The sequence below is a fragment of the Capra hircus genome, chromosome 20, assembly GCF_001704415.2.
Source record: "Capra hircus breed San Clemente chromosome 20, ASM170441v1, whole genome shotgun sequence".
NCBI lineage: Eukaryota > Metazoa > Chordata > Mammalia > Artiodactyla > Bovidae > Capra > Capra hircus.
The window spans coordinates 37962098-37981522 of record NC_030827.1 but is presented as its reverse complement, the minus strand read 5'-3'; the positions used below and the strand labels follow the sequence as shown (position 1 = coordinate 37981522).

Sequence of the window (19425 nt, the reverse complement as noted above, 5' to 3'; positions counted from 1 at the left end):
AAAACTGAGAAATTTCCAAGCAAACCAGGATGAAAAGGAACTGGTCATCCTAGTCACTGTAAAATTAATTTTATTCTGAGTTAGGTGGAGAGGCACAGTAAGACTTTGAGCAGAGAAGTCTACCTAATATTACCAAACTTTTATAAAACAGTCACTGTGGCTGCACTGGACAGAAGAGACTTAAATGAGACAAGAGTAGAAGCAAGATCACTGTTGGATATGATCATGGTTGTGAGTGGCTAGAACAGAATAAGGTTATATGTCAGAGAAGCTGAGGAAAGGGGGAAAAAGTGCTAACAGGGTTTAATTTCTTTATTAAGTCTATGAAGTCACACAGGAAATCAGTGGAGGCATACTTAGGGATGTAGATAAGAGCCTAAGTAAGGGTAGAAGCTGCAACATCATTAACTCATCCATCACCAGCAACACCAAAGGTCACCAGTACTCACCTCAATCAAGGGCTCAGGTATATTCAGCTACAGACACTACTCCCAACCTACCTGGGAAATCAGATGTGAGAACCTGTCCACCCCGTATCATAATTTTCTACCACCAGTGCCAGCGCAATGCATATGTATTTCTCATGCCTAAGCTAAAAAAAGAGAGCTAAGACTTTGAGAATAACTACAAAGAAGAGAAATCTGCTAAAGGTAGAGATTAATTCTACATGCCTAGATTTCATCACTAAAATGGTTCTGGTACATAGTTCTAACATTCATGATAGCCAGGAAGGATGATGTTTCCACTCACACAGCATGCACCATGGCAGACACCCTGTAGCAAGAGGATAAAGAGCTTCCAAACTTTAAGATTTATCATAAATATATACTATGCAAAGCAAAGGATAAATGTTTGCATGTATAACAGGTAAAAAAAATTCTTTTTCCTTACCGTTCTGGGTCGGTGTTTACACCAATAACTGGTTTAAGTCTGTCCAAGACTTTACTTGCTGCCAAAAGCATTGTGCCATCCCCTAAAGGACATAAAGCATTAAACACTAACTCTGTAACAAGTCTGATCAACAACACTGTGAACATTAGTTCTTTTAGCAATCACACCCCACCCCATCCTGCTGGCTGCCACAGTCTCCTCCACTTCCTTTCTACCCACTATTCTTTGTATTATCTCCCCAACTCTAACCCAGAATTTCTCAACAGTGGCAAGAGTGACACTTTAGGCCAGGTAATTTTTCTGTTTTGGGGGTTGTCCTGAGCCTGTAGGGTGATGGGCAGTATCCCTGGCCTCTACCCATTAGATGCCGATAGTAGCCCCCAGGTGGGAGCCACTATTCTAACCCTATCACTTCTTTTAACCATTCCTCTTTCCCTCTCTCATACCATCAGTCCAAATTCACAAATTATTTTAATGAGAATACATCCAAAGTGTCCAATTTTGCATTTTTCTCCCCACCAAAAAGAAAACCCATAAAGGTTTATAAAGAATGGTCACTAATGTAATAATACAGCTCAGAAAAAAAAAAAAAAAGCATAAGTATACTGGGACCAAAGAGGGATGGAATTTATCTAATCTCATTAAACTCTTAAACTCAACTATTTTTTAAAGCCTGGCATAACTAAACCAAAGGACAATTATAAACAATCCTTTGAATCATATTTAAAGTTAAAGGCACACCTTAAATATACACACAGAAATACACATGCACAAAACATTACAGTAACGTCATCCACTAAAAAATTAAAATGCTGTATAAAGCACACCTTTTAAAATCTGATTCTAAAAATCTACAAATTTGTCTTACGGTAGGACTCTGAAAGCTTCATTACAGCTAGCTCACAGGATATTTGGAAATATGACTTTTAAAGAGCATTTCCATATTCCAACACCTTTACCTCCGCAAAACCATTACCTCCTGCAGCTATGACAGCATCTGCCCATCGAACAGTTTCCTCATCATATTCTCTCCTCTTTACGAGACGAACCTCAATTCCCTCATTCCTAAGATAAAAAAAGTAAAAGGTATATAAAATTTCCACTAACATAAAGGAATATGTTTTTTGAGAGGCAGATTATTACAACGGAGCTGTAAAATAAACAACTTTGTTTTACAAACAAATTTATGTTTAGCTTTGGAAGGTCAGCTTCATTTTCATTTAACCACAACAACCAATCAACTACAGGAAGCACATGAATAAACCATCCCAAGTCTCTAATGTGCTTTGAAAACATCTTTTAAAGCCCTTGACAAATAGCAATATTAATTAGAATTTCCTTTTATTTTCTCTACTCTTCCTGACGTTAAAACTTATTAATACAAAATGGTCCAAAAGACTAACACCTTGAGAGACAATTTTTTAAAATAAGAGCGAATAGCTATTATTTTAAATTCAACAAATATTGACTGCCAGATAAAAACAGTGACTAAAACATTTCCTAATTTGCATGTCCTCACATTGATTCTCTTGCATACACACACTTATTCACTGACTCATTTAGCCTTTAATTAATGGACGTTTCTATAATCATAATTTTTAGACATTCAAAAACTATTATAACGAACACCTATGTAATCTACTATTCTGTTTAAGAAATAAAACATTATCCTATAGTTGAAGCCTGCTGTGTACAAAATTAACTGTTTAGAAAAGGCACTTCTTGGGCAGACCAAATAATAACTGACAATCTGAAATTTTCAGAGTACAGTAAAAATTTCCTTAAAAATACTCTAATACCAACTCCATTAGCCACAGTATAATTTTCTTAAAATGATTCTATAATGGCCATCTCTCCTAAAAATCTAAGTATTAGCTGCTAGTAAAAATTTAAAAATTGAAAGTCCTCAATATGGAAGCCCACTTAACACCTGATCCCACAGACTTACCGTAAACTATCAAGAATGTGCTCTACATTTTTGGTGTGAATATGATGTCGCTCAAGCAATCCGCTGTAGCTAGAGCCTTTCAGCGCGAGCTATATCAAAATAAAACAAATTTTGCCTTATTACATAATATGCTTTACATATTGTATTTCTTTAAAAAGCCCTATATAAGACAGACTGGGTTGTTTTGGGGGGTTCTTTGAACGTACATTTTAATGGCTATCTGTGAAACCCACAAGTATAAACTTAATTAGAAAGTCTGGTTCCAGAAAATCATAATGTGGTTCTAATACCAAATACAGCATTAAGTTTCCTGAATCAGTATATCCTGAATCCTGAATGTAGTCAACAGGATTTCAAAAGTCCATGTTTTTCAGCTTGAGTGTCTTTTTTTTTTTCCTAAATGGACTTTTTAACATGCTGAATTTGGCTACTGAAGACCAAAGATGAACTATTATTTTAGAAAGCCGTCATCTAAAGGTCATCTAATGACCTCTGTTCTACTTGGACTTGCAGCTTTCTTGTATTCCAATTTCTGAACTCTATCTGAAATTTACACAGTCCAAACAAAGGGCTTGCTGGCTGCTTGAGAGTGGATAACTTCTAGATGTAAGGACATATAGTCTTCAATAATTGTTTTTGCTAGTTGTTTAGAATAGTTTATAATGTCACTATCTTATCATTAATATTCTTTTAAAGTATATGTCTTCTAGAATCATCCACAAAGTAAAATGTTGAGGGAAGTTTAGAAACATTCATTTAATCATCAAGTAGGAAATATGTTCACTAGAGTGAATGCCAGAATCAAAAAGCATGTTATTTGGGAGGAACAACAAAATTAAAACTACTTATAGAAAAACTATTGAAGAAAAAGAAACAAAACAGAAGACCAGCAGAAAAGATCTTCTACAACTAAAGATACAAGGGAACCACAGCAAGACAGATAAGAGGTATGAGATGCAGCGCAGTCAAGGCCCACACCCCTGGGTGGACAACCCCCAATTTACAACTGCAGAGCTGCTTCCCAAGGAGCAAGGGGCCAGAGCCCCACACTGACTCCCCAGCCCAGAGGCCCTGCCTGGGAAGACAAGTCCCCGAACATCTGGCTGTGAAGGCCAGCGGGACTTACTTTTAGGAGAACCAGGGCTGTGGGAAATAAAGAGCACACACAAATCTCCACACACTCCAGGACCCAGGGCAGAAGAAGCCATTTGAAAAAATCCTGGGTCAGACCCATCTGCTGATCTTGGAGAGGTTCCTGAGGAGGCAGGAGGCAACTGGAGCTCACCCTGACGACATGGGACACCGGTGATGGCCACTGTGGGACGCTTGTTCCACCATGAGGACACTGGCACTGGCCAACGCCACTGTGGAATTCCCTCTCCAGCTTATTACTGCTGGGATGTAAACCCCAGGCCTGCCACCTAAAGACCCCGTGAGCCCATAGGTAACCCGGACCTAGCCCTGTCCACCTGAGAACCCGAGACCCAGCCCCCACTCCAGCACGCTCACAGTAGGCCCAGGATCCCCAGTACCCGGCTCCGCGTATCAGTGGACCTGTAACAGCCTGGGGGCCGGCTTCACTCACTGGGGAGTGGGGAGGCACCAGTCCAAGGCCCCCTGGGCCCTGGCCACCAGTGGGCTGACCCCAACTCTAGGACCTCCAGGGCCCTGCAACCAGAGACTCCAGGCCTGTCTCCACCCACCAGTAGGATGGTGCTAACCCAGGACCCAGTTCTCCCACCAGAGGGCAGGCACCAGCCTGGGGATCCTGTTGACCCACCAGTGGGCCAACAGCAGCTCTGGAGCAGCTTGTGCTCTCAACCAGCTGCTAGGATCTGGCCCCACTCACCATTAGGCTGACACCAGCTTTGCGACATCCCTGACCCCACAGCCAATCATGTCAAGAGCCAGCCCTGCCCATCAGCAGGCCAATACTAGATGTGGAATCCCTATGTGCAACCACCTATTCCAGAACTCAGCTCCACCCACGAGTGGGCCAGCACCAGGTCAAGGGACCCCAGGGCCACACAGCCCGCAGCCTCGTGACCCAACCCCACCCCACAGCAGCCAGCACACCAGGTGGGGCCTGGCAACCAACCAGACGCCCCACAGTAGTCAGCTGGCACAGGAGGGCCCATGCAGCCCACATAAGAAGCATCCCTAGAGCATGTAAGTCTGGTGACCAGAAAAAGTGTGTTGCTGACATGCAAAGGTCATCTAAAAAAGGCTGCTTCTCTAAGGCTGGAAAACACAACTAGCCTACCAAATATACAGAAACAAAAACAGCAAATCAGGAATAATGGAGCAGGAAGGAATACGTTCCAAATAAGTGAACAAGATAAAATCGCAGACGAATTAACTGAAATGGAGACAGGAAATCTAAACCTGATAAAGAGTTCAAGGTAATCATCAAAGAACTCTGGAGAAGATTAAATGATAAGAGTGAGAAGTTAAAAGGTTTAAAAAAAAAAAAAGAGTTAGAAAATATAAGGGGCTTACCTGGTGGCTCAGACACTAAAGAATTTGCCTGCAATGCAGGAGACCCAGGTTCAATCCTTGGGTCTGGAAGATCCCCTGGAGAACGGAAAGGCTACTCACTCCAGTATTCTTGCCTGGAGAATTCCATGGACAGAGAAGCTTGACGGTCATGGGGTCGCGGAGAGTTGGACATGACTGAGCGACTAAAACTTTCACTTCAAAAATATAAAGATGACCAAACAGAGATGAAGAACAACAACTGAAATGAAAAATACACTAGAAGGACTCAACATTACATTAGATGATATAAAGGGATGGATCAGTGAGATGAAAGATAGAGTAGTGGAAATCACTGAAGATGAACAGAAAAAGAAAAAAAGAATAAAAAGAAATAAGGACAGTTTAAGAGCCCTCTGGGACAACAGCTGCAAAATAAATGAGTCACAGTATGAAATGATTATGTGGTGATCATTCTGAAATGTTAGAAACACCAATCACCATGTTCTATAACAAGAACTAACAAAGTGCTGTAGGTCAATTATACTTCAAAAACAAACTCACTCATAGAAAAAGAGATAAGATTTGTGGTTACTAGAAGGCACGGAGAGTTGGATGAAAGTAGTCAAAATGTACAAACTCCCAGTTTTAAGATAAATATTAGAGATGTACAACATGATAATTATAATTAACACTGCAGTATGTTACATATAAAAGCTGTTAAGAGAGTAAATCCTGAGAGATCTCATCACAAGAAAAAAAAATTTCTATTTCTTTAATTTTATATCTATATGAGATGACAGATGTTTACTATACTTATTGTGATAATCACTTCATGACGTATAAATGTCAAATCATTATGCTGTACACCTTAAACTTACATGGTGCTGTGTAAAAATTACATCTCAAGAGTAGAATTTCTTCTTGTGAATTACTGTAATTCTTTAATAACTCATGCTTAATACATTTATTTAGGGAATACAAGTTCTTTCATTAGTTATTTTCATAAACAATGTAGCTGGTTGGCCTACTAAGTTGTATTAACAGACTAGCTAACTAGGCAACTAAGAGATTAGACATTTTTAAAAATCACTAATAAAAAGCATCAATTAGAAAGTCATATCACTATTCAACTTGCTCTTATATTAAAAAACAATTTTATTTAATACTCAAAGGATAGTAAGAATTTCTAGCTACCCATTTGGAAAATAACAACACTTCAAAGATTTAAAAACATACTTCAATTAGACAAAAACAGGAACCCAGGAATTCTCTGTAAAACATCTTAAAATTAAGAAACTAAAGAAATTACTGAAATTTAGAATACATTCTCAACTCTGCAATGCTACACTTAATGTATCAGTATTAGTGACAAAGTTCTTAATATTTTTTCTTTTTTCTCCAAAAGCTTGTTAATTCTCATCAGCATTAACAGAAAGTATTTTTTAAAGATTATCCACTAAAATGGAAAAACTGGTGTGAACCTAAAAGTTTTACAGCAGACCCACTTAACATAACAGAACTGCCCCTATAAAATCTGCCAAAACCAACAACACTTCTCCCCACGTGCTTTGAGGTTAAAACAAAACACAACACAACATGAAAGAGGGGCAGGGGGAAGGATTCTGAAAGGACAGAAATCAACCACACCCTAAGGCCAGAGGTGATAGTCGTGCTATTTTCTAAATGGCCCAAACACTTCTATTAAAGTATCACAGACATCTTTACTTGACCAAAACTGAATTAAAATTTTAACTTGTTTTACTAGTCAGATGAGTGTTTACTACTTTGTACTCCAGTAAGGGAAGGAAATGTGTCTTTTCAAATTTAACGTGTAAGAAATGCACAAACTTGTGAGACAATGACAGCTGCTATGTAAACTCACTAGGCATAATTTAAGCACTCTTAGAAGAATACACTTAACTAAATGGTACACCAAGCACCACTCAAAACTGCCTTAAAAGGATTAGTGGCACCTAACTAACAGCTAGAGAAAGTAAACTATCCGAGCCAGATCAAGCCAGCCACAGGAAACTCTAACCATTTCTTCAGCTATATTTAGTATTTATCTTCAATTATTTCTATTCCATTTACTCTTTATCTCAGGCTCTCACCTTTATTTTCCTCATTGTTCTATCCCTGCTTCTGCATTCTCCTTAATTCTGTTACCTACTCTCTTATACAATGGGATGGCACCAGGTTCCATCTTTGGCATGCTTATCTGTTTCCATTTCACTTTCATTATCTCCCCACTCCAGGGACTTGATCTACCCAGTATACACCAGCACCTAAGAAGTTAACTGCTAGCTCAAGCCTGTTTCTTGAGTTACAGGCTCCAATTTTTAAATGTCTACCTTTATATCCACCCAGTAGGTCAAGTACTTCTCCCCAAAACCATCTAAATCTGATTATATATTCCTCCTAATTTGCTTTTCTGAATCCCATGTAGTAGTTAATAATACTTCCATTTACCTAGTCAACAGAATAAATCCCGGGTGTCAGCTTTAATTCTCCCTCCACAATGAATCTCCACAGCCAGCCAGTGGTAAAGTCCAGTAATTATACCTGTGAACTATTTCTCCAATCTGTCCTTTACATTCATGCTGCCACTGCTTAAGTTCTGGACAACATCAACTCTTATCTGGTCTCTTGTAATAGCTTGCCTCTTGAGATTCTAAAGGAGTTTCTTCCTTAAAAATCCTCCCCATTCCCCTCATCATCTAACCACTCCCACCAGAAGCCTGCTTTCATACTAGTCCCAGAATAGTAACATCTCAGAAAAACTAAGCCATCCCTCCACTCCTGCGGGGAAGAGAGCAGGGCTGAGCAAGGGTTGTGTCCTGCTGTTAAAAGACGTAAAACCACTACCAGCTAAAACCATGGCATCTAACAACTTTATAAGGCCCTCTTGAGTTTTCCTTGTGGCTCAGCTGGTGAAGAATCCGCCTGCAATGTGGGAGACCTGGGTTCCATCCCTGGCTTGGGAAGATCCCCTGGAGAAGGGAAGAGCTACTCACTTCAGTATTCTGGCCTGGAGAATTCCATGGACATGGTCACAAAGAGTCGGACAAGGACTGAGCGATTTTCACTTAAAGCCGACTTATCTGTTTAGAGAAAAGGGAACCCTCTTACACTGTTGGTGGGAATGCAAACTAGTACAGCCACTATGGAGAACAGTGTGGAGATTCCTAAAAAATTGCAAATAGAACTGCCTTATGACCCAGCAATCCCACTGCTGGGCATACACACCGAGGAAACCAGAACTGAAAGAGACACATGTACCCCAATGTTCATTGCAGCGCTGTTTATAATAGCCAGGACATGGAAACAACCTAGATGTCCATCAGCAGACAAATGGATAAGAAAGCTGTGGAGTAATACACAATGGAGTATTACTCAGCCATTAAAAAGAATACATTTGAATCAGTTCTAATGAGATGGATGAAACTGGAGCCGATTATACAGAGTGAAGCAAGCCAGAAAGAAAAACACCAATACAGTATACTAACACATATATATGGAATTTAGAAAGATGGTAATGAAGACCCTGTATGCGAGACAGCAAAAGAGATACAGATGTGTAGAGCAGACTTTTGGACTCTGAGGGAGAGGGAGAGGGTGGGATGATTTGGGAGAATGGCATTGAAACATGTATACTATCATGTAAGAAACGAATCGCCAGTCTATGTTCGATGCAGGATACAGGATGCTTGGGGCTGGTGCATGGGGATGATCCAGAGAGGTGATATGGGGTGGGAGGTGGGAGGGGGGTTCATATTTTGGAACTCATGTACACCCGTGGCAGATTCATGTCAACGTATGGCAAAACCAATACAGTACTGTAAAGTAAAACAAAGTAAAAGTAAAAATTAAAAAAATAATAATAATACTCCCTCTTGAGCCATGATTTTCAAATTGCCCTTAGAATGGCTGCCACATTAATCTGGTAGTCACAGTCAGAATTAATAGTCAAGAAAAAATAAACTATATTGCATGTGACAAGAGTAAACTGCTTCATGTTATCTTCTGTACCAAATATGAGTACATCATGATATGAGATTTTTCTGATTGTGAATTAGTCACCAAGTTTGAGGTTTTATTACTGGCAAAAAGATGACCTTTCCCACTGCCTTGCTAGTACTGTTCCCTTCCCTTCACATATAAACTCTTCCTTATTCTTTAAGTAGCTTAAAATTAAAAGATACAATTTTCACCCTCGTCACACTGGCAAAAATGTTAAAGTCTACCAAGTGCTGAGGAGAAAATTGTAATCAAGGAGTCATTCGATGCTTATGGGAAAATTACTTGTATTTTTATTTGAAGCATTTTTTTAAATAGTGGAAAAACTGAAAATAACCTAATTATTCAAATAATGGAATACTATACAGCAGTTAAAATAAATTAATATGTATTAACATACAATTTATAACCAATAGTGAATAAGAAAAGCAAATTTCTAAAAAAAGACACATTCTAAAGAATATATTACTTATGTAAATTTTTAAAGACAAAAAAAGGCTAAAACACAGTCGGCTTATACTTTATTAGTTGAGAAGTTATTAATGTGCATCAATAAATACCTTTCTATATTCAAAGTTTACGTCATATAAATAAAAATATAGAAAAAGTGATGATAGTAAAAAAAAAAAAAAATCAAGTTATTTACAATTTCATGACTGGCTACAGGCTTCTCCAAGTAAGCCTAATATACAGGGCAGGTTGAAAACCAGGGCTCTAGAGCATACTGATCAATAATTCTGATAATGGAATTTTAGCTACTGTGATATTCAATCCTTCTACACCTTTATGAGTCTCTTATTTAACTGTAAATACTTGTATACTTATATATCGTATGCCTCTATTTTCCAAGCTGTGTTCCCCAGAATTAAAAACATTTTCTGCCTCCATCCAAAATTTCATGGTCAAATAAAAGCATCATCTGTTTAGGCTTACGGTTCTCAAACATATTTAACTGTGGAGCCTTTTTCAGGGAACTCACATCAGCAATCTCTACCTTAGTGAAGTGAAGTCGCTTAGTCATATCTGACTCTTCGTGACCCCACAGACTGCAGCCTGCCAGGCTCCTCTGTCCATGGGATTTTCCAGGCAACAGTACTGGAGTGGATTGCCATTTCCTTCTCCAGGGGATCTTCCCAACCCAGGGCTCAAACCCGGGTCTCCCGCATTGTAGACAGACGCTTTACAGTCTTGAGCCACCAGGGAAGTCCAATCTCTACCTTAGGTTTTCAGCAACTAACATCTCTCCTAAGAGTGACACTGGAAATAAGACTCTGGACTGGCAGCCTCAGGGTAAAAAGAACTAAAAAAGAAAAAAAATTTTTTAATTCAGAAACATTTCCCTACCTTTATTTAGTGGAGATGGAAAGGCAAAGAGGATGAGTAAACTAAAGCTCTTGACCTCAACTCAAGAGGAAAAAATAACCACAGATCATATGCTAAAGAGGAAAACTCAAAAAGATATGTATTATGAAAACACAGTGAAGAATACCTAACACAACCTTGATGGCTGGAGATGGGCCCAGCAAGGTTATCAAGGATGGCTTCCTATGAGAGTAATGTGTAAGCTTCACCCTTCGGCAAGAACAGAACTAGGCTAAAGCAGTGGTCCCCAACCTTTTTGGCATCAGGGATATCTCACGGAAGACAATTTTTCCACAGATGAGGGCAAGGTGTGATGGTTTCAGAATGATGCAAGCACATTACATTTACTGAGTTCCTTGAGCAGGAGGCAGAGACTAGTCAGTAATGAGAGCGATAGGGAGGGCTGTAAATAACAGATCAAGCTTCTCTCCCTCGCCTGCTGCTCACCTCCCAATGTGAGGCCGGGTTTCTAACAGACCACAAGCCAGCAGAGATCCTTGGCCCGGGAGGTTGGGTGGGGTGGTGGGGTTAGGGACCCCTGGGCTAAAGGACGAAGGAGGATTCGAAGCAAAAGGGGCTACAAAGGTAAAGACACTGGTGGACACAAATCAAACTACCCTGAAATACCATTTTTCACCTACAGGTTAACAAAGACCCCAAAATGTGCTATACACTGGTACAGCCTCTAAGGGAAGCAATTCGGCAATACTTATTAAAATTTCAAATTTTTCTCACTTGGCAATTTCACTTTTAAGTATTTAGAGTTTGATTCATTAACACAAATTATTATTTGTGTCATTACATAGTATATTTTAAAAAACTAAGGCATTTGCATATAAAGTACTATGTACATACTAAAAGGAATAAGGGGCAGAATAACTTAAATAATGTTAGCATTGAGTAAAAGGGGATGGGATAAAGAAAAAGAACATTTCACTCTGTGGGTTTGTATGTATAGATTATTTCTGGAAGGAAACACAAGAAATTAACATTGGTTACTTTCAGGGACAAAAACTGAGTGTCCATTGACAAGAATAAGAGTTTTCACTGTATACTCTTCTGTATCTTTTACATTTTGAACCATTTTAATGTGCTGCTGATACAGAGAGAAATTAATTAGATAAGCACAGCATCTAATGGAAATTAAAGCAGTTTGAAAGCAATGGAAAGTGAAGTTCTAGACAAGAACTGATTAGAAATGAAGCCTAAGAGATGGACCTGAGTCAGCTCCTAGAAGACCTTGTTTTTAGCACACAAAGGATAATAAAGGTTCATCTACAATAACGCTTCTCAAAGTGTGATCTGGGGACCAACTGCAAACCTGGAGAGTTTGTTAAAAATGTGAATCCCTAAAGCATCAGCAGTTTTAAGGGTATGATTCAGAGCCCAAAGTCTGGGAGTTCTCCACAAACTGAATCTTTACATCTGAGGGGAAGAAAGATAAGGTTCAGGTACCTTCATTCTAACAAATTCCCTGGGTGACTCTATAGGTTACAGGGAGCTTTTGAGGCATTCTAAGCAGAGGAGTAAAGTGGACAGATGTTCACTTTGGATAGACTACTCAGGTTCCTGTGTCTAGAAGATGTGAAAGGAGCGAGGTTCCGTTAGAAGGCTCTGGCAGGACTCCAGATCATGTTCGTTCATTTGATAAGTACTCACGGTGCATACGCTACACTCACTGCACGTGTGGCAGAAATGTTATCTGCCCAAGAACTACAAGTTACACCACTGTTTTCAGAGTAAGGAGAACAAAATCCAAGGTGCTGCATCGCCCAAACCTGCGAAGAAGGCAGGAACTAGGAAGAACTTAAGCTGGTGACGGAGGGACTACTAAATGAAATAATGCTATCCCATTAGGACACTAATTTTAAAAGAAATTAAAACTGGAAACCATTAAAAGGAGTTGCTTCTAGGGTTGTATGACTTGGAGTAGAGCCAGAGAAAGGTGGAAACGGTTTATTTGTTATTTGGCATATATTAAAATATTCTGAAATAAAACATTCTCTTTGACCGAGAGGTGTGTTTATGATGGCAAAATCCTTTCCAATCAGTTTTGATTCATCCAAAGGTTTAGTTTGTGAGTGGCATCAACCCTGATAATATAAGCTCCACATCCACTGACAGCTACATCACTTATGAGGCAAGTGTAATAAAATAGTTTAATTAGTCCTTGCAAAGTTTTGAGCCAGGAAAGGTAAACTCACTGATGAAAAATTTATTCACAAGAAAAGTCACTGATAGCTAGGGGGAAAGGAAGTGCAAGAATTGAAAATAAACCAAAGTAAAACCAATATGAATGAGCAATTAAAAGTCAAACTTTGACCCAGTCTGTTTATGCTTTATCAACTAAGAAATATTTCCTTTGTTTACGTTTCTACAAGGTTACAGAACCACGAAGCTTCAGAGTATGAAATTATACTTGCACTCTATCCCTCGTCTTCCATTTTCATTTTAACAAGTACCCTAATAGAGATCTATTTTGCCACAGAACAATCACCACCACCACCACAAAAGAGAACCATCTCCCCTAAAACTTCAGGTTACCAAGACACCATAGACACAGCCAGCCACAGTGCCAGAACACTCAAGGAAGCACTTGGTGACTGTCTTTTATACCCAATTCACATGATTCATATCCCTCAGTATTTTTTGCCCCAGCAAAATAGCAAACAATATTAACCATATCATTCCTATCACAGAATCCCATTTTAGAACAATTTCACACAGTCCAGTGTTGTTTGGCCTGTCCCTGAACTCTGGTACGGGCTCCACCTAATACTATTCCATTCCAAATTTGTTGTTGTTTAGTCGCTAAGACATGTCCCAATTCTTTGTGACCCCAGGGACTGTAGCCTGCCAGGTTCCTCTGTCCATAAGATCTCCCAGGCAAGGATACTTGAGCAGGTTGCCATTTCCTTCTCCAGGCCATCTTCTCAACCCAGGGTTCGAGTCCATGTCTCTTGCTTGGCAGCTAGATTCTTTACCACTCAGTCACCCAGGGAAGCCCTTCATTCTGAATACTGGCCTTAACATAAATACCTCAAATCAGTTACAGACAAATCCAATAAAATTTAGTTGAAATGATACCAACAGTAGCTATTTCAAAACTCTGTTCCACAGTCCAGAAGTGTTACTTCAAAAGTTTTCTTATTCCAAACAGCATACTCAAGCAATAGGCAAATATTTACCCATTACAGATTTCTCTTCAGATACTCAGAGTAGGTATACCGGGTAGTTCAATTTTGAAAGACTTGATTTGTCTTACATTTAAAAAGTTTTGATAAGTGGTAATCTAGTTTAGAGACCCAAGAATTAATCTAATTCAGATGTCACTCATATCATGAGGCCTTATACAAGTTATTCAGAGTTTTAAAGTATCAGAAAGGGCCTTGGAGGCTCTCTAGTCCAATCCTAGTATTTCACACAATGAACTAGATAGATGCACCCTGAAAACTGGCAGCACCACACCAAAAGTACCACTGTCACCAAGGAGCCCCAGAGAAGTTAAAAAGCAGCAGAGGAATTTGACCACACAGGACTTGGGCCTGGCTCCAAGCTCCTGACCCTCAGTCCCACACTCTGATCATGCAAACCAAGTATACTGTTTTTAACTGTTGTGGGAGGCTTCCATAAAATTATTATGAAGAACATATTTACGCGTATACAGCGCTTGACAGCTTCTAAAAAGTATAACAGATCTGCAGAATTAGAAGCAGGATCCAAAAAGCACCACCTCTTTCCCAAATCAGAAACAATTGCTGCTCACCTTTTTATTTCCTGTCTCACTCTCAGCTTCACTCCTTTAACACAAACTCAACTACTCCAACCTCCTGCTCAAACTGTTTGATTTACTCTTTAAATGATGCAAATGTTTTCTATAAACTGCTACCATCAAACACTTTAGGAAAAGGAGAGAAATGAGCACTAGCATTGCTATCAGATGAATACAGAGACCCTCCTCAATTAACTCATTAAACAATGAAGGTAAATGTTGAAAATAGTCAGTACTTCTGGCTGGGGCTACAGTCCATGGGGTGGCAAGGAGTCCACAGGCCTGAGCAACTAACACTTTCACTTTCTGGAGCAGGTTGCCATTTCCTTCTCCAGGGGATCTTCTCCCCCCAGGGAATCAACTTGGGTCTCTGGCATTGCAGGAGGATTCTATACCAGCTGAGCCACCAGGGAAGCCCTTCATTTTGATAACTTTACAAAATATTACCAAAAAATTGCTGATGATTGCCAACCACAAGCTCAGGACCAGAGTGTCTACTCTGGTACAGAATGCTACAGGATTAGGTTATAGGCAATTAATTCCAAAGTCTTTTGGGGTGGTGTCAACAATTAAGAGATTTCCAATGGAGATTTTTCCAGATATACTGTTCATCATAGAAAACATCATTCTCCTTTTCCTAAAGTGGGGGTGGGCATGAGATCAGATGCTTCAAAAATAAGAGTGAAAGTAAGTAATATTCACCACCTTAGTGAAGTCGCTCAGTCGTGTCCGACCCCATGGACTATAGCCCACCAGGCTCCTCCGTCCATGGGATTATCCAGGCAAGAATACTGGAGTGGGTTGCCATTTCCTTCTCCAGGGGATCTTCCGGACCCAGGGATCGAACCCAGGTCTCCCGCATTGCAGGCAAATGCTTTAACCTCTGAGCCACCAAGTAAGCTCCCATTCACCACCTTAGGTGTATTTATATACTTTGCAAAGATATTAAACACCTATACCAAATATAGTCTGTTGTGGAGGCATTACTACATTATTATAGACATTTACCTGCCTTCGTGTGGACCTTTCTATTTAATAACATACATTCAAAGTCAAATTTCTCCCCTGCTCTTCCTAGCAGCGGAGACACGTGAGCTTTTAAAGCAAACTCCTAGAACCTTGTCTGAGGACCAGGTTCCAGCACGGAAAAGGCTCAAGCCGACTAGCTCTCCGGAGTGACCCAGGCCTGGCAGTCGTGCCCCGTAAAAGGGGGTGTGTCCGCGGTACCAGAGCCCTCTTTTCCGCTGCCCACAGCGACACCCAGGGGCCCCCTTTGCCCCCGGGGCGGCCTGGGGAGAGATTCCCAGAGCATCCAAGCTTCAGACCTACCTCACTCCGGGTTGTTTAAAGGGGGTGTGGGTGGCGAGGGCGCAAATGAATCCCCAAACCTCTCCCACCCAAGGTTCCTACAGACGCCCCGGCTTGGGGGCGGGGGGTCTTCGCACCAACAGTGAACCTGCCCCCGGCTCTCTCTCTCTAAACACACACACACGCTCGCGCGCGCACGCAGGAGAGGGAAGCCTACAAGCGAAGCCGGAGGGAGTGGAGGGTAGCGTGTAGGGCAGGCCTGGCATCTAGGACGCCCTGGGAAGAAGGGTTGTCCCGAGAGGTCTCGCCCGAGGGGGCGCGGCCGGCCCCCCAAAGTCGCGGCCCGGGGCCCGGCCGAGACACAAGAGCGGGGGCCGCCGGGACCCACCAGCTGCTTCAGGTCCTCCTCCGAGAGCTCCGCGTAACGATATCGCTGCTGCTCGAACTCGTACCGGGTGGTTTTGGCCACCACCACCACCCGGGACGGGCGGAAGCCGCCGTCGGGGCGGCTACCACAGCCCGCCAGCTCGCGCGGCTGCCCCTGCCCCAGGTGCCGCCGGCCGCCGCCTTCACCACCAAGCCACGGCCGCGCGGCGGGGCCTCCCGCGCCCGGCCCCCTGAGCGCCGCTGCCCGGCCCCCAGCCACGCGACAACAGCTGCCCAGCAAGAAGCCTCGGTAACAAGTCATCGTCGGCCCGGCAGCGGCTGCAGGCCTCGGCTCCCCGCCGGCAGCACTGCGTGCCGTCCGCGCCGCCCCTGCCTCCGGGTTCCCGCCAGACTGGCAGAGGTTAAGTGCACAGCAGTGCGTGGCCCGCGCCGCGCGGGGGACGTGCCCAGACGTTGACGGGGGCGGGGAAAGCCGGGCGATTGGGAGTCCGGAGAGCCCACGAAAAAGGTGGGCGGGGGAAAGCGGGAGGCCTCCCAGTGGTGAGGCTGTGTTTGTTTGGGTATCCTTCACCAGCCACGCCTGCGCAGTGGCCACTTCCCCGCCCGGGGACCGACCTCCGGCTCCACCCCTTTCCCCCGCGTCTGCACCCGCCCCCCACCAGGCCAACTCTGTGAGGCAATCAGAACCCTCAGCGGTTTTGGGGGCCGAGGAGCTTCGGGGATTGGCTGCGGCCGGGGGAAGGGCTGGAATTCTATTTGGTGTAGGAGCTGCACCCTGCTGGAACTGATCTGAGGTGGCGCTGGGCTTGCGAATGCGGTTTTAAGCGCCTGGCGGGAAAGCATGTGCAGCCGCAACTCCTTGCTCTGGATTCTGTTTCGTTATTGCAGACAGACCCTTTGTTCCTTCCTGCAGTATTGCGTGGCTAATTTAGTGTCCGGCTCCGGGCTAGGGTTTGAAGAGACCGACTCAGGAATCGCTCCCCTTATTTGCGGGGCCTACTGCAGAATGAAAACGCAGAGTCCCTTGTTCAGAAATTGTTAAGAATTGCAAGGGAGAAAGAGAGCAGTAAGCCGAGTACCAGGCTCGGCTAAGCATGGGACCCTGTGGGGCTGCGCAGGTGGCAGCTACTGCTGCTGCTAAGTCGCTTCATTCGTGCCCGACTCTGTGCGACCCCATAGACGGCAGCCCACCAGGCTCCCCCTTCCCTAGGATTCTCCAACTGCTGCTGCTGCTGCTAAGTCGCTTCAGTCGTGTCAGACTCTGTGCGACCCCATAGACGGTAGCCCACCAGGCTTCCCCGTCCCTGGGATTCTCCAGGCAAGAACACGAGTGGGTTGCCATTTTCTTCTCCAGTGCATGAAGGTGAAAAGAAAAAGTGAAGTCGCTCAGTCGTGTCTGACTCTTAGCGACCCCATGGACTATAGCCTACCAGGCTCCTCTGTCCATGGGATTTTCCAGGCAAGAGTACTGGAGCGGGATGTCATTGCCTTCTCCTCTCCAACTGCTAACCAACAAAAAAAACTATAACCTCTTCCTACCCTCCCCCCGCCGCGCTTGGGGCGGGGGCGGGGTTAGCCTTTGAGAAAAAGGTTGATGGATAGACGAGTCTGGCCAAGTGGAACATTTCTAGATGGGGAGATAGGGTTTTAAAAGTAGATAGGGAAAGAGTGAAGGGTTAAGAATGTTAATAATTTGGATCTTACTCTGTAAGCAGTGAAGGGAAAGTCGCTCAGTCATGTCCGACTCTTTGAGACCCCATGGAAAAGTCCATGGAATTCTCCGGGTCAGAATATTGGAGTGGGTAGTTCCCTTCTCCAGGGTATTTTCCCAACCCAGAGATGGAACCCAGGTCTCCCGCATTGCGGCGGATTCTTTACCAGCTGAGGCACCAGGAAAGCCTAGTAGGCAGTAGTTCACCTTTTGGAGGCTTTTAACTGAAAAGAAGTGAGTCCTGAGAGCAATGTTTGATGATTACTGATCTGGCTTTGGAATGTGGAACAAACTAGGAGGCAAGAGAAGGAAGGGCGACTTGGGCACTGTTGGCATAGTTACGCTTAGATCCGAGCTATAGAGTAAAAGCAATGAAAATGGAAGAAAATGCCTCTATTACAAGAGGGGAATCAAGTGGCAGTGCAGACCCTAGTTTTCGTCCCTCCTGCTCTTTAGATCTATTTGTTTTGGCACCCTCTTTGCTTCTTTATAGTCCTAGCGCTACCGGTAACTAGCTCCTGGACTTTGAGCAGGTTGCTTCATCTTTCTGGGCCTCAGATTCCTCATCTTAAAATGAGGGAGTTGAGCTAGAGTGATTCCAAGGTTCTGCCAAGCACAAATTGATTCCAAATCTGTGACTTTTAGTTTTCAGCTAGCCACTACTGCCAGCATTCATTCATGGATTCACCGAATACTGAGTCCCTACTAGGTGCCACGTACTATATTAGACTGAAAAATACACAATGGAGTCTGATAGATGTTTGCTTTCAGCAGGTCACTTACCCCTTCTGACCGGAAGCTTTGCCTCACAGCAGCTGCTAATAGTGATTTGCAGGGCACACTTAAGCACATGTCTTAACTTCTGTAGGATGTGTTACTCATTTGTAACTGAACATTCTCAAGGTCCTTTCTAGTCGTACTGTTTCAATACTTTACCATTCCTTAGCTATCAGGAAGAAAGAAAAGGGAGAGGTCACAGATGACACTGCAGTTTGAAGCTTGGGTGACTAGCAGAAAGTCAGTTGATTCATTTGATAGAAAAAAAATGAATCTAGAAAACCTCTTTTGGATCAAAATCTATGAGTTTTGTTATGCATATGCAAAATTTCGGACCCCGTCTCTTCCGATTTCACCATTAAGTACTCAAATTTTTAGATCTCCCCCATTTCCAGCTACAAACTTGTCTACACTGACATCTTCTCATTTGATATATCTGTCCTTTTGTCCATTGTTATTTTTGGATCCCATCTTCTTCCACCTGCTCAAAAATAATACTTCATCAAGTTATCACCTTTATTATACCTTTAATTATCCTTCTCTATTGGACTTTCCTCTTCACTATTTAAACATACTCATGTCTCAGACATCTTTAAATTAAAAAAACAAACAAACAACAAAAAAACAGCCATCTAAGCCCTAGCTCTTTATATATTGCTGGTGGCTCAGGTGATAAAGAACCTGTCTGCAGTGCAGGAAACCTGAGTTCGATCCCCAGGTTGGGAAGATCCCCTGGAGAAAGGAATGGCAACCCACTCCAGTACCCTTGCCTGG

General features: G+C 42.5%; 1 protein-coding gene across 4 annotated transcripts in view; it reads right to left on the bottom strand.

The window, feature by feature from the left end:
* Positions 1 to 16603, bottom strand: part of NADK2 (NAD kinase 2, mitochondrial) — a 46107-nt gene extending 29504 nt beyond the window's left edge. The window contains exons 1-4 of one of the 4 annotated variants that reach the window (XM_018065673.1): positions 16165 to 16603; positions 2840 to 2928; positions 1868 to 1956; positions 892 to 973 (exon numbers count right to left, since the gene is read on the bottom strand). In XM_018065673.1, coding sequence (XP_017921162.1) covers positions 892 to 973; positions 1868 to 1956; positions 2840 to 2928; positions 16165 to 16464 — 560 coding nt within the window. In that variant the 5' untranslated portion in view covers positions 16465 to 16603. Of the gene's footprint in view, positions 1 to 891; positions 974 to 1867; positions 1957 to 2839; positions 2929 to 3965; positions 5269 to 5338; positions 5364 to 16164 lie in introns of those variants that run through there. The other 3 variants (XM_018065674.1, XM_013972830.2, XM_018065675.1) reach the window with 3 other exon arrangements.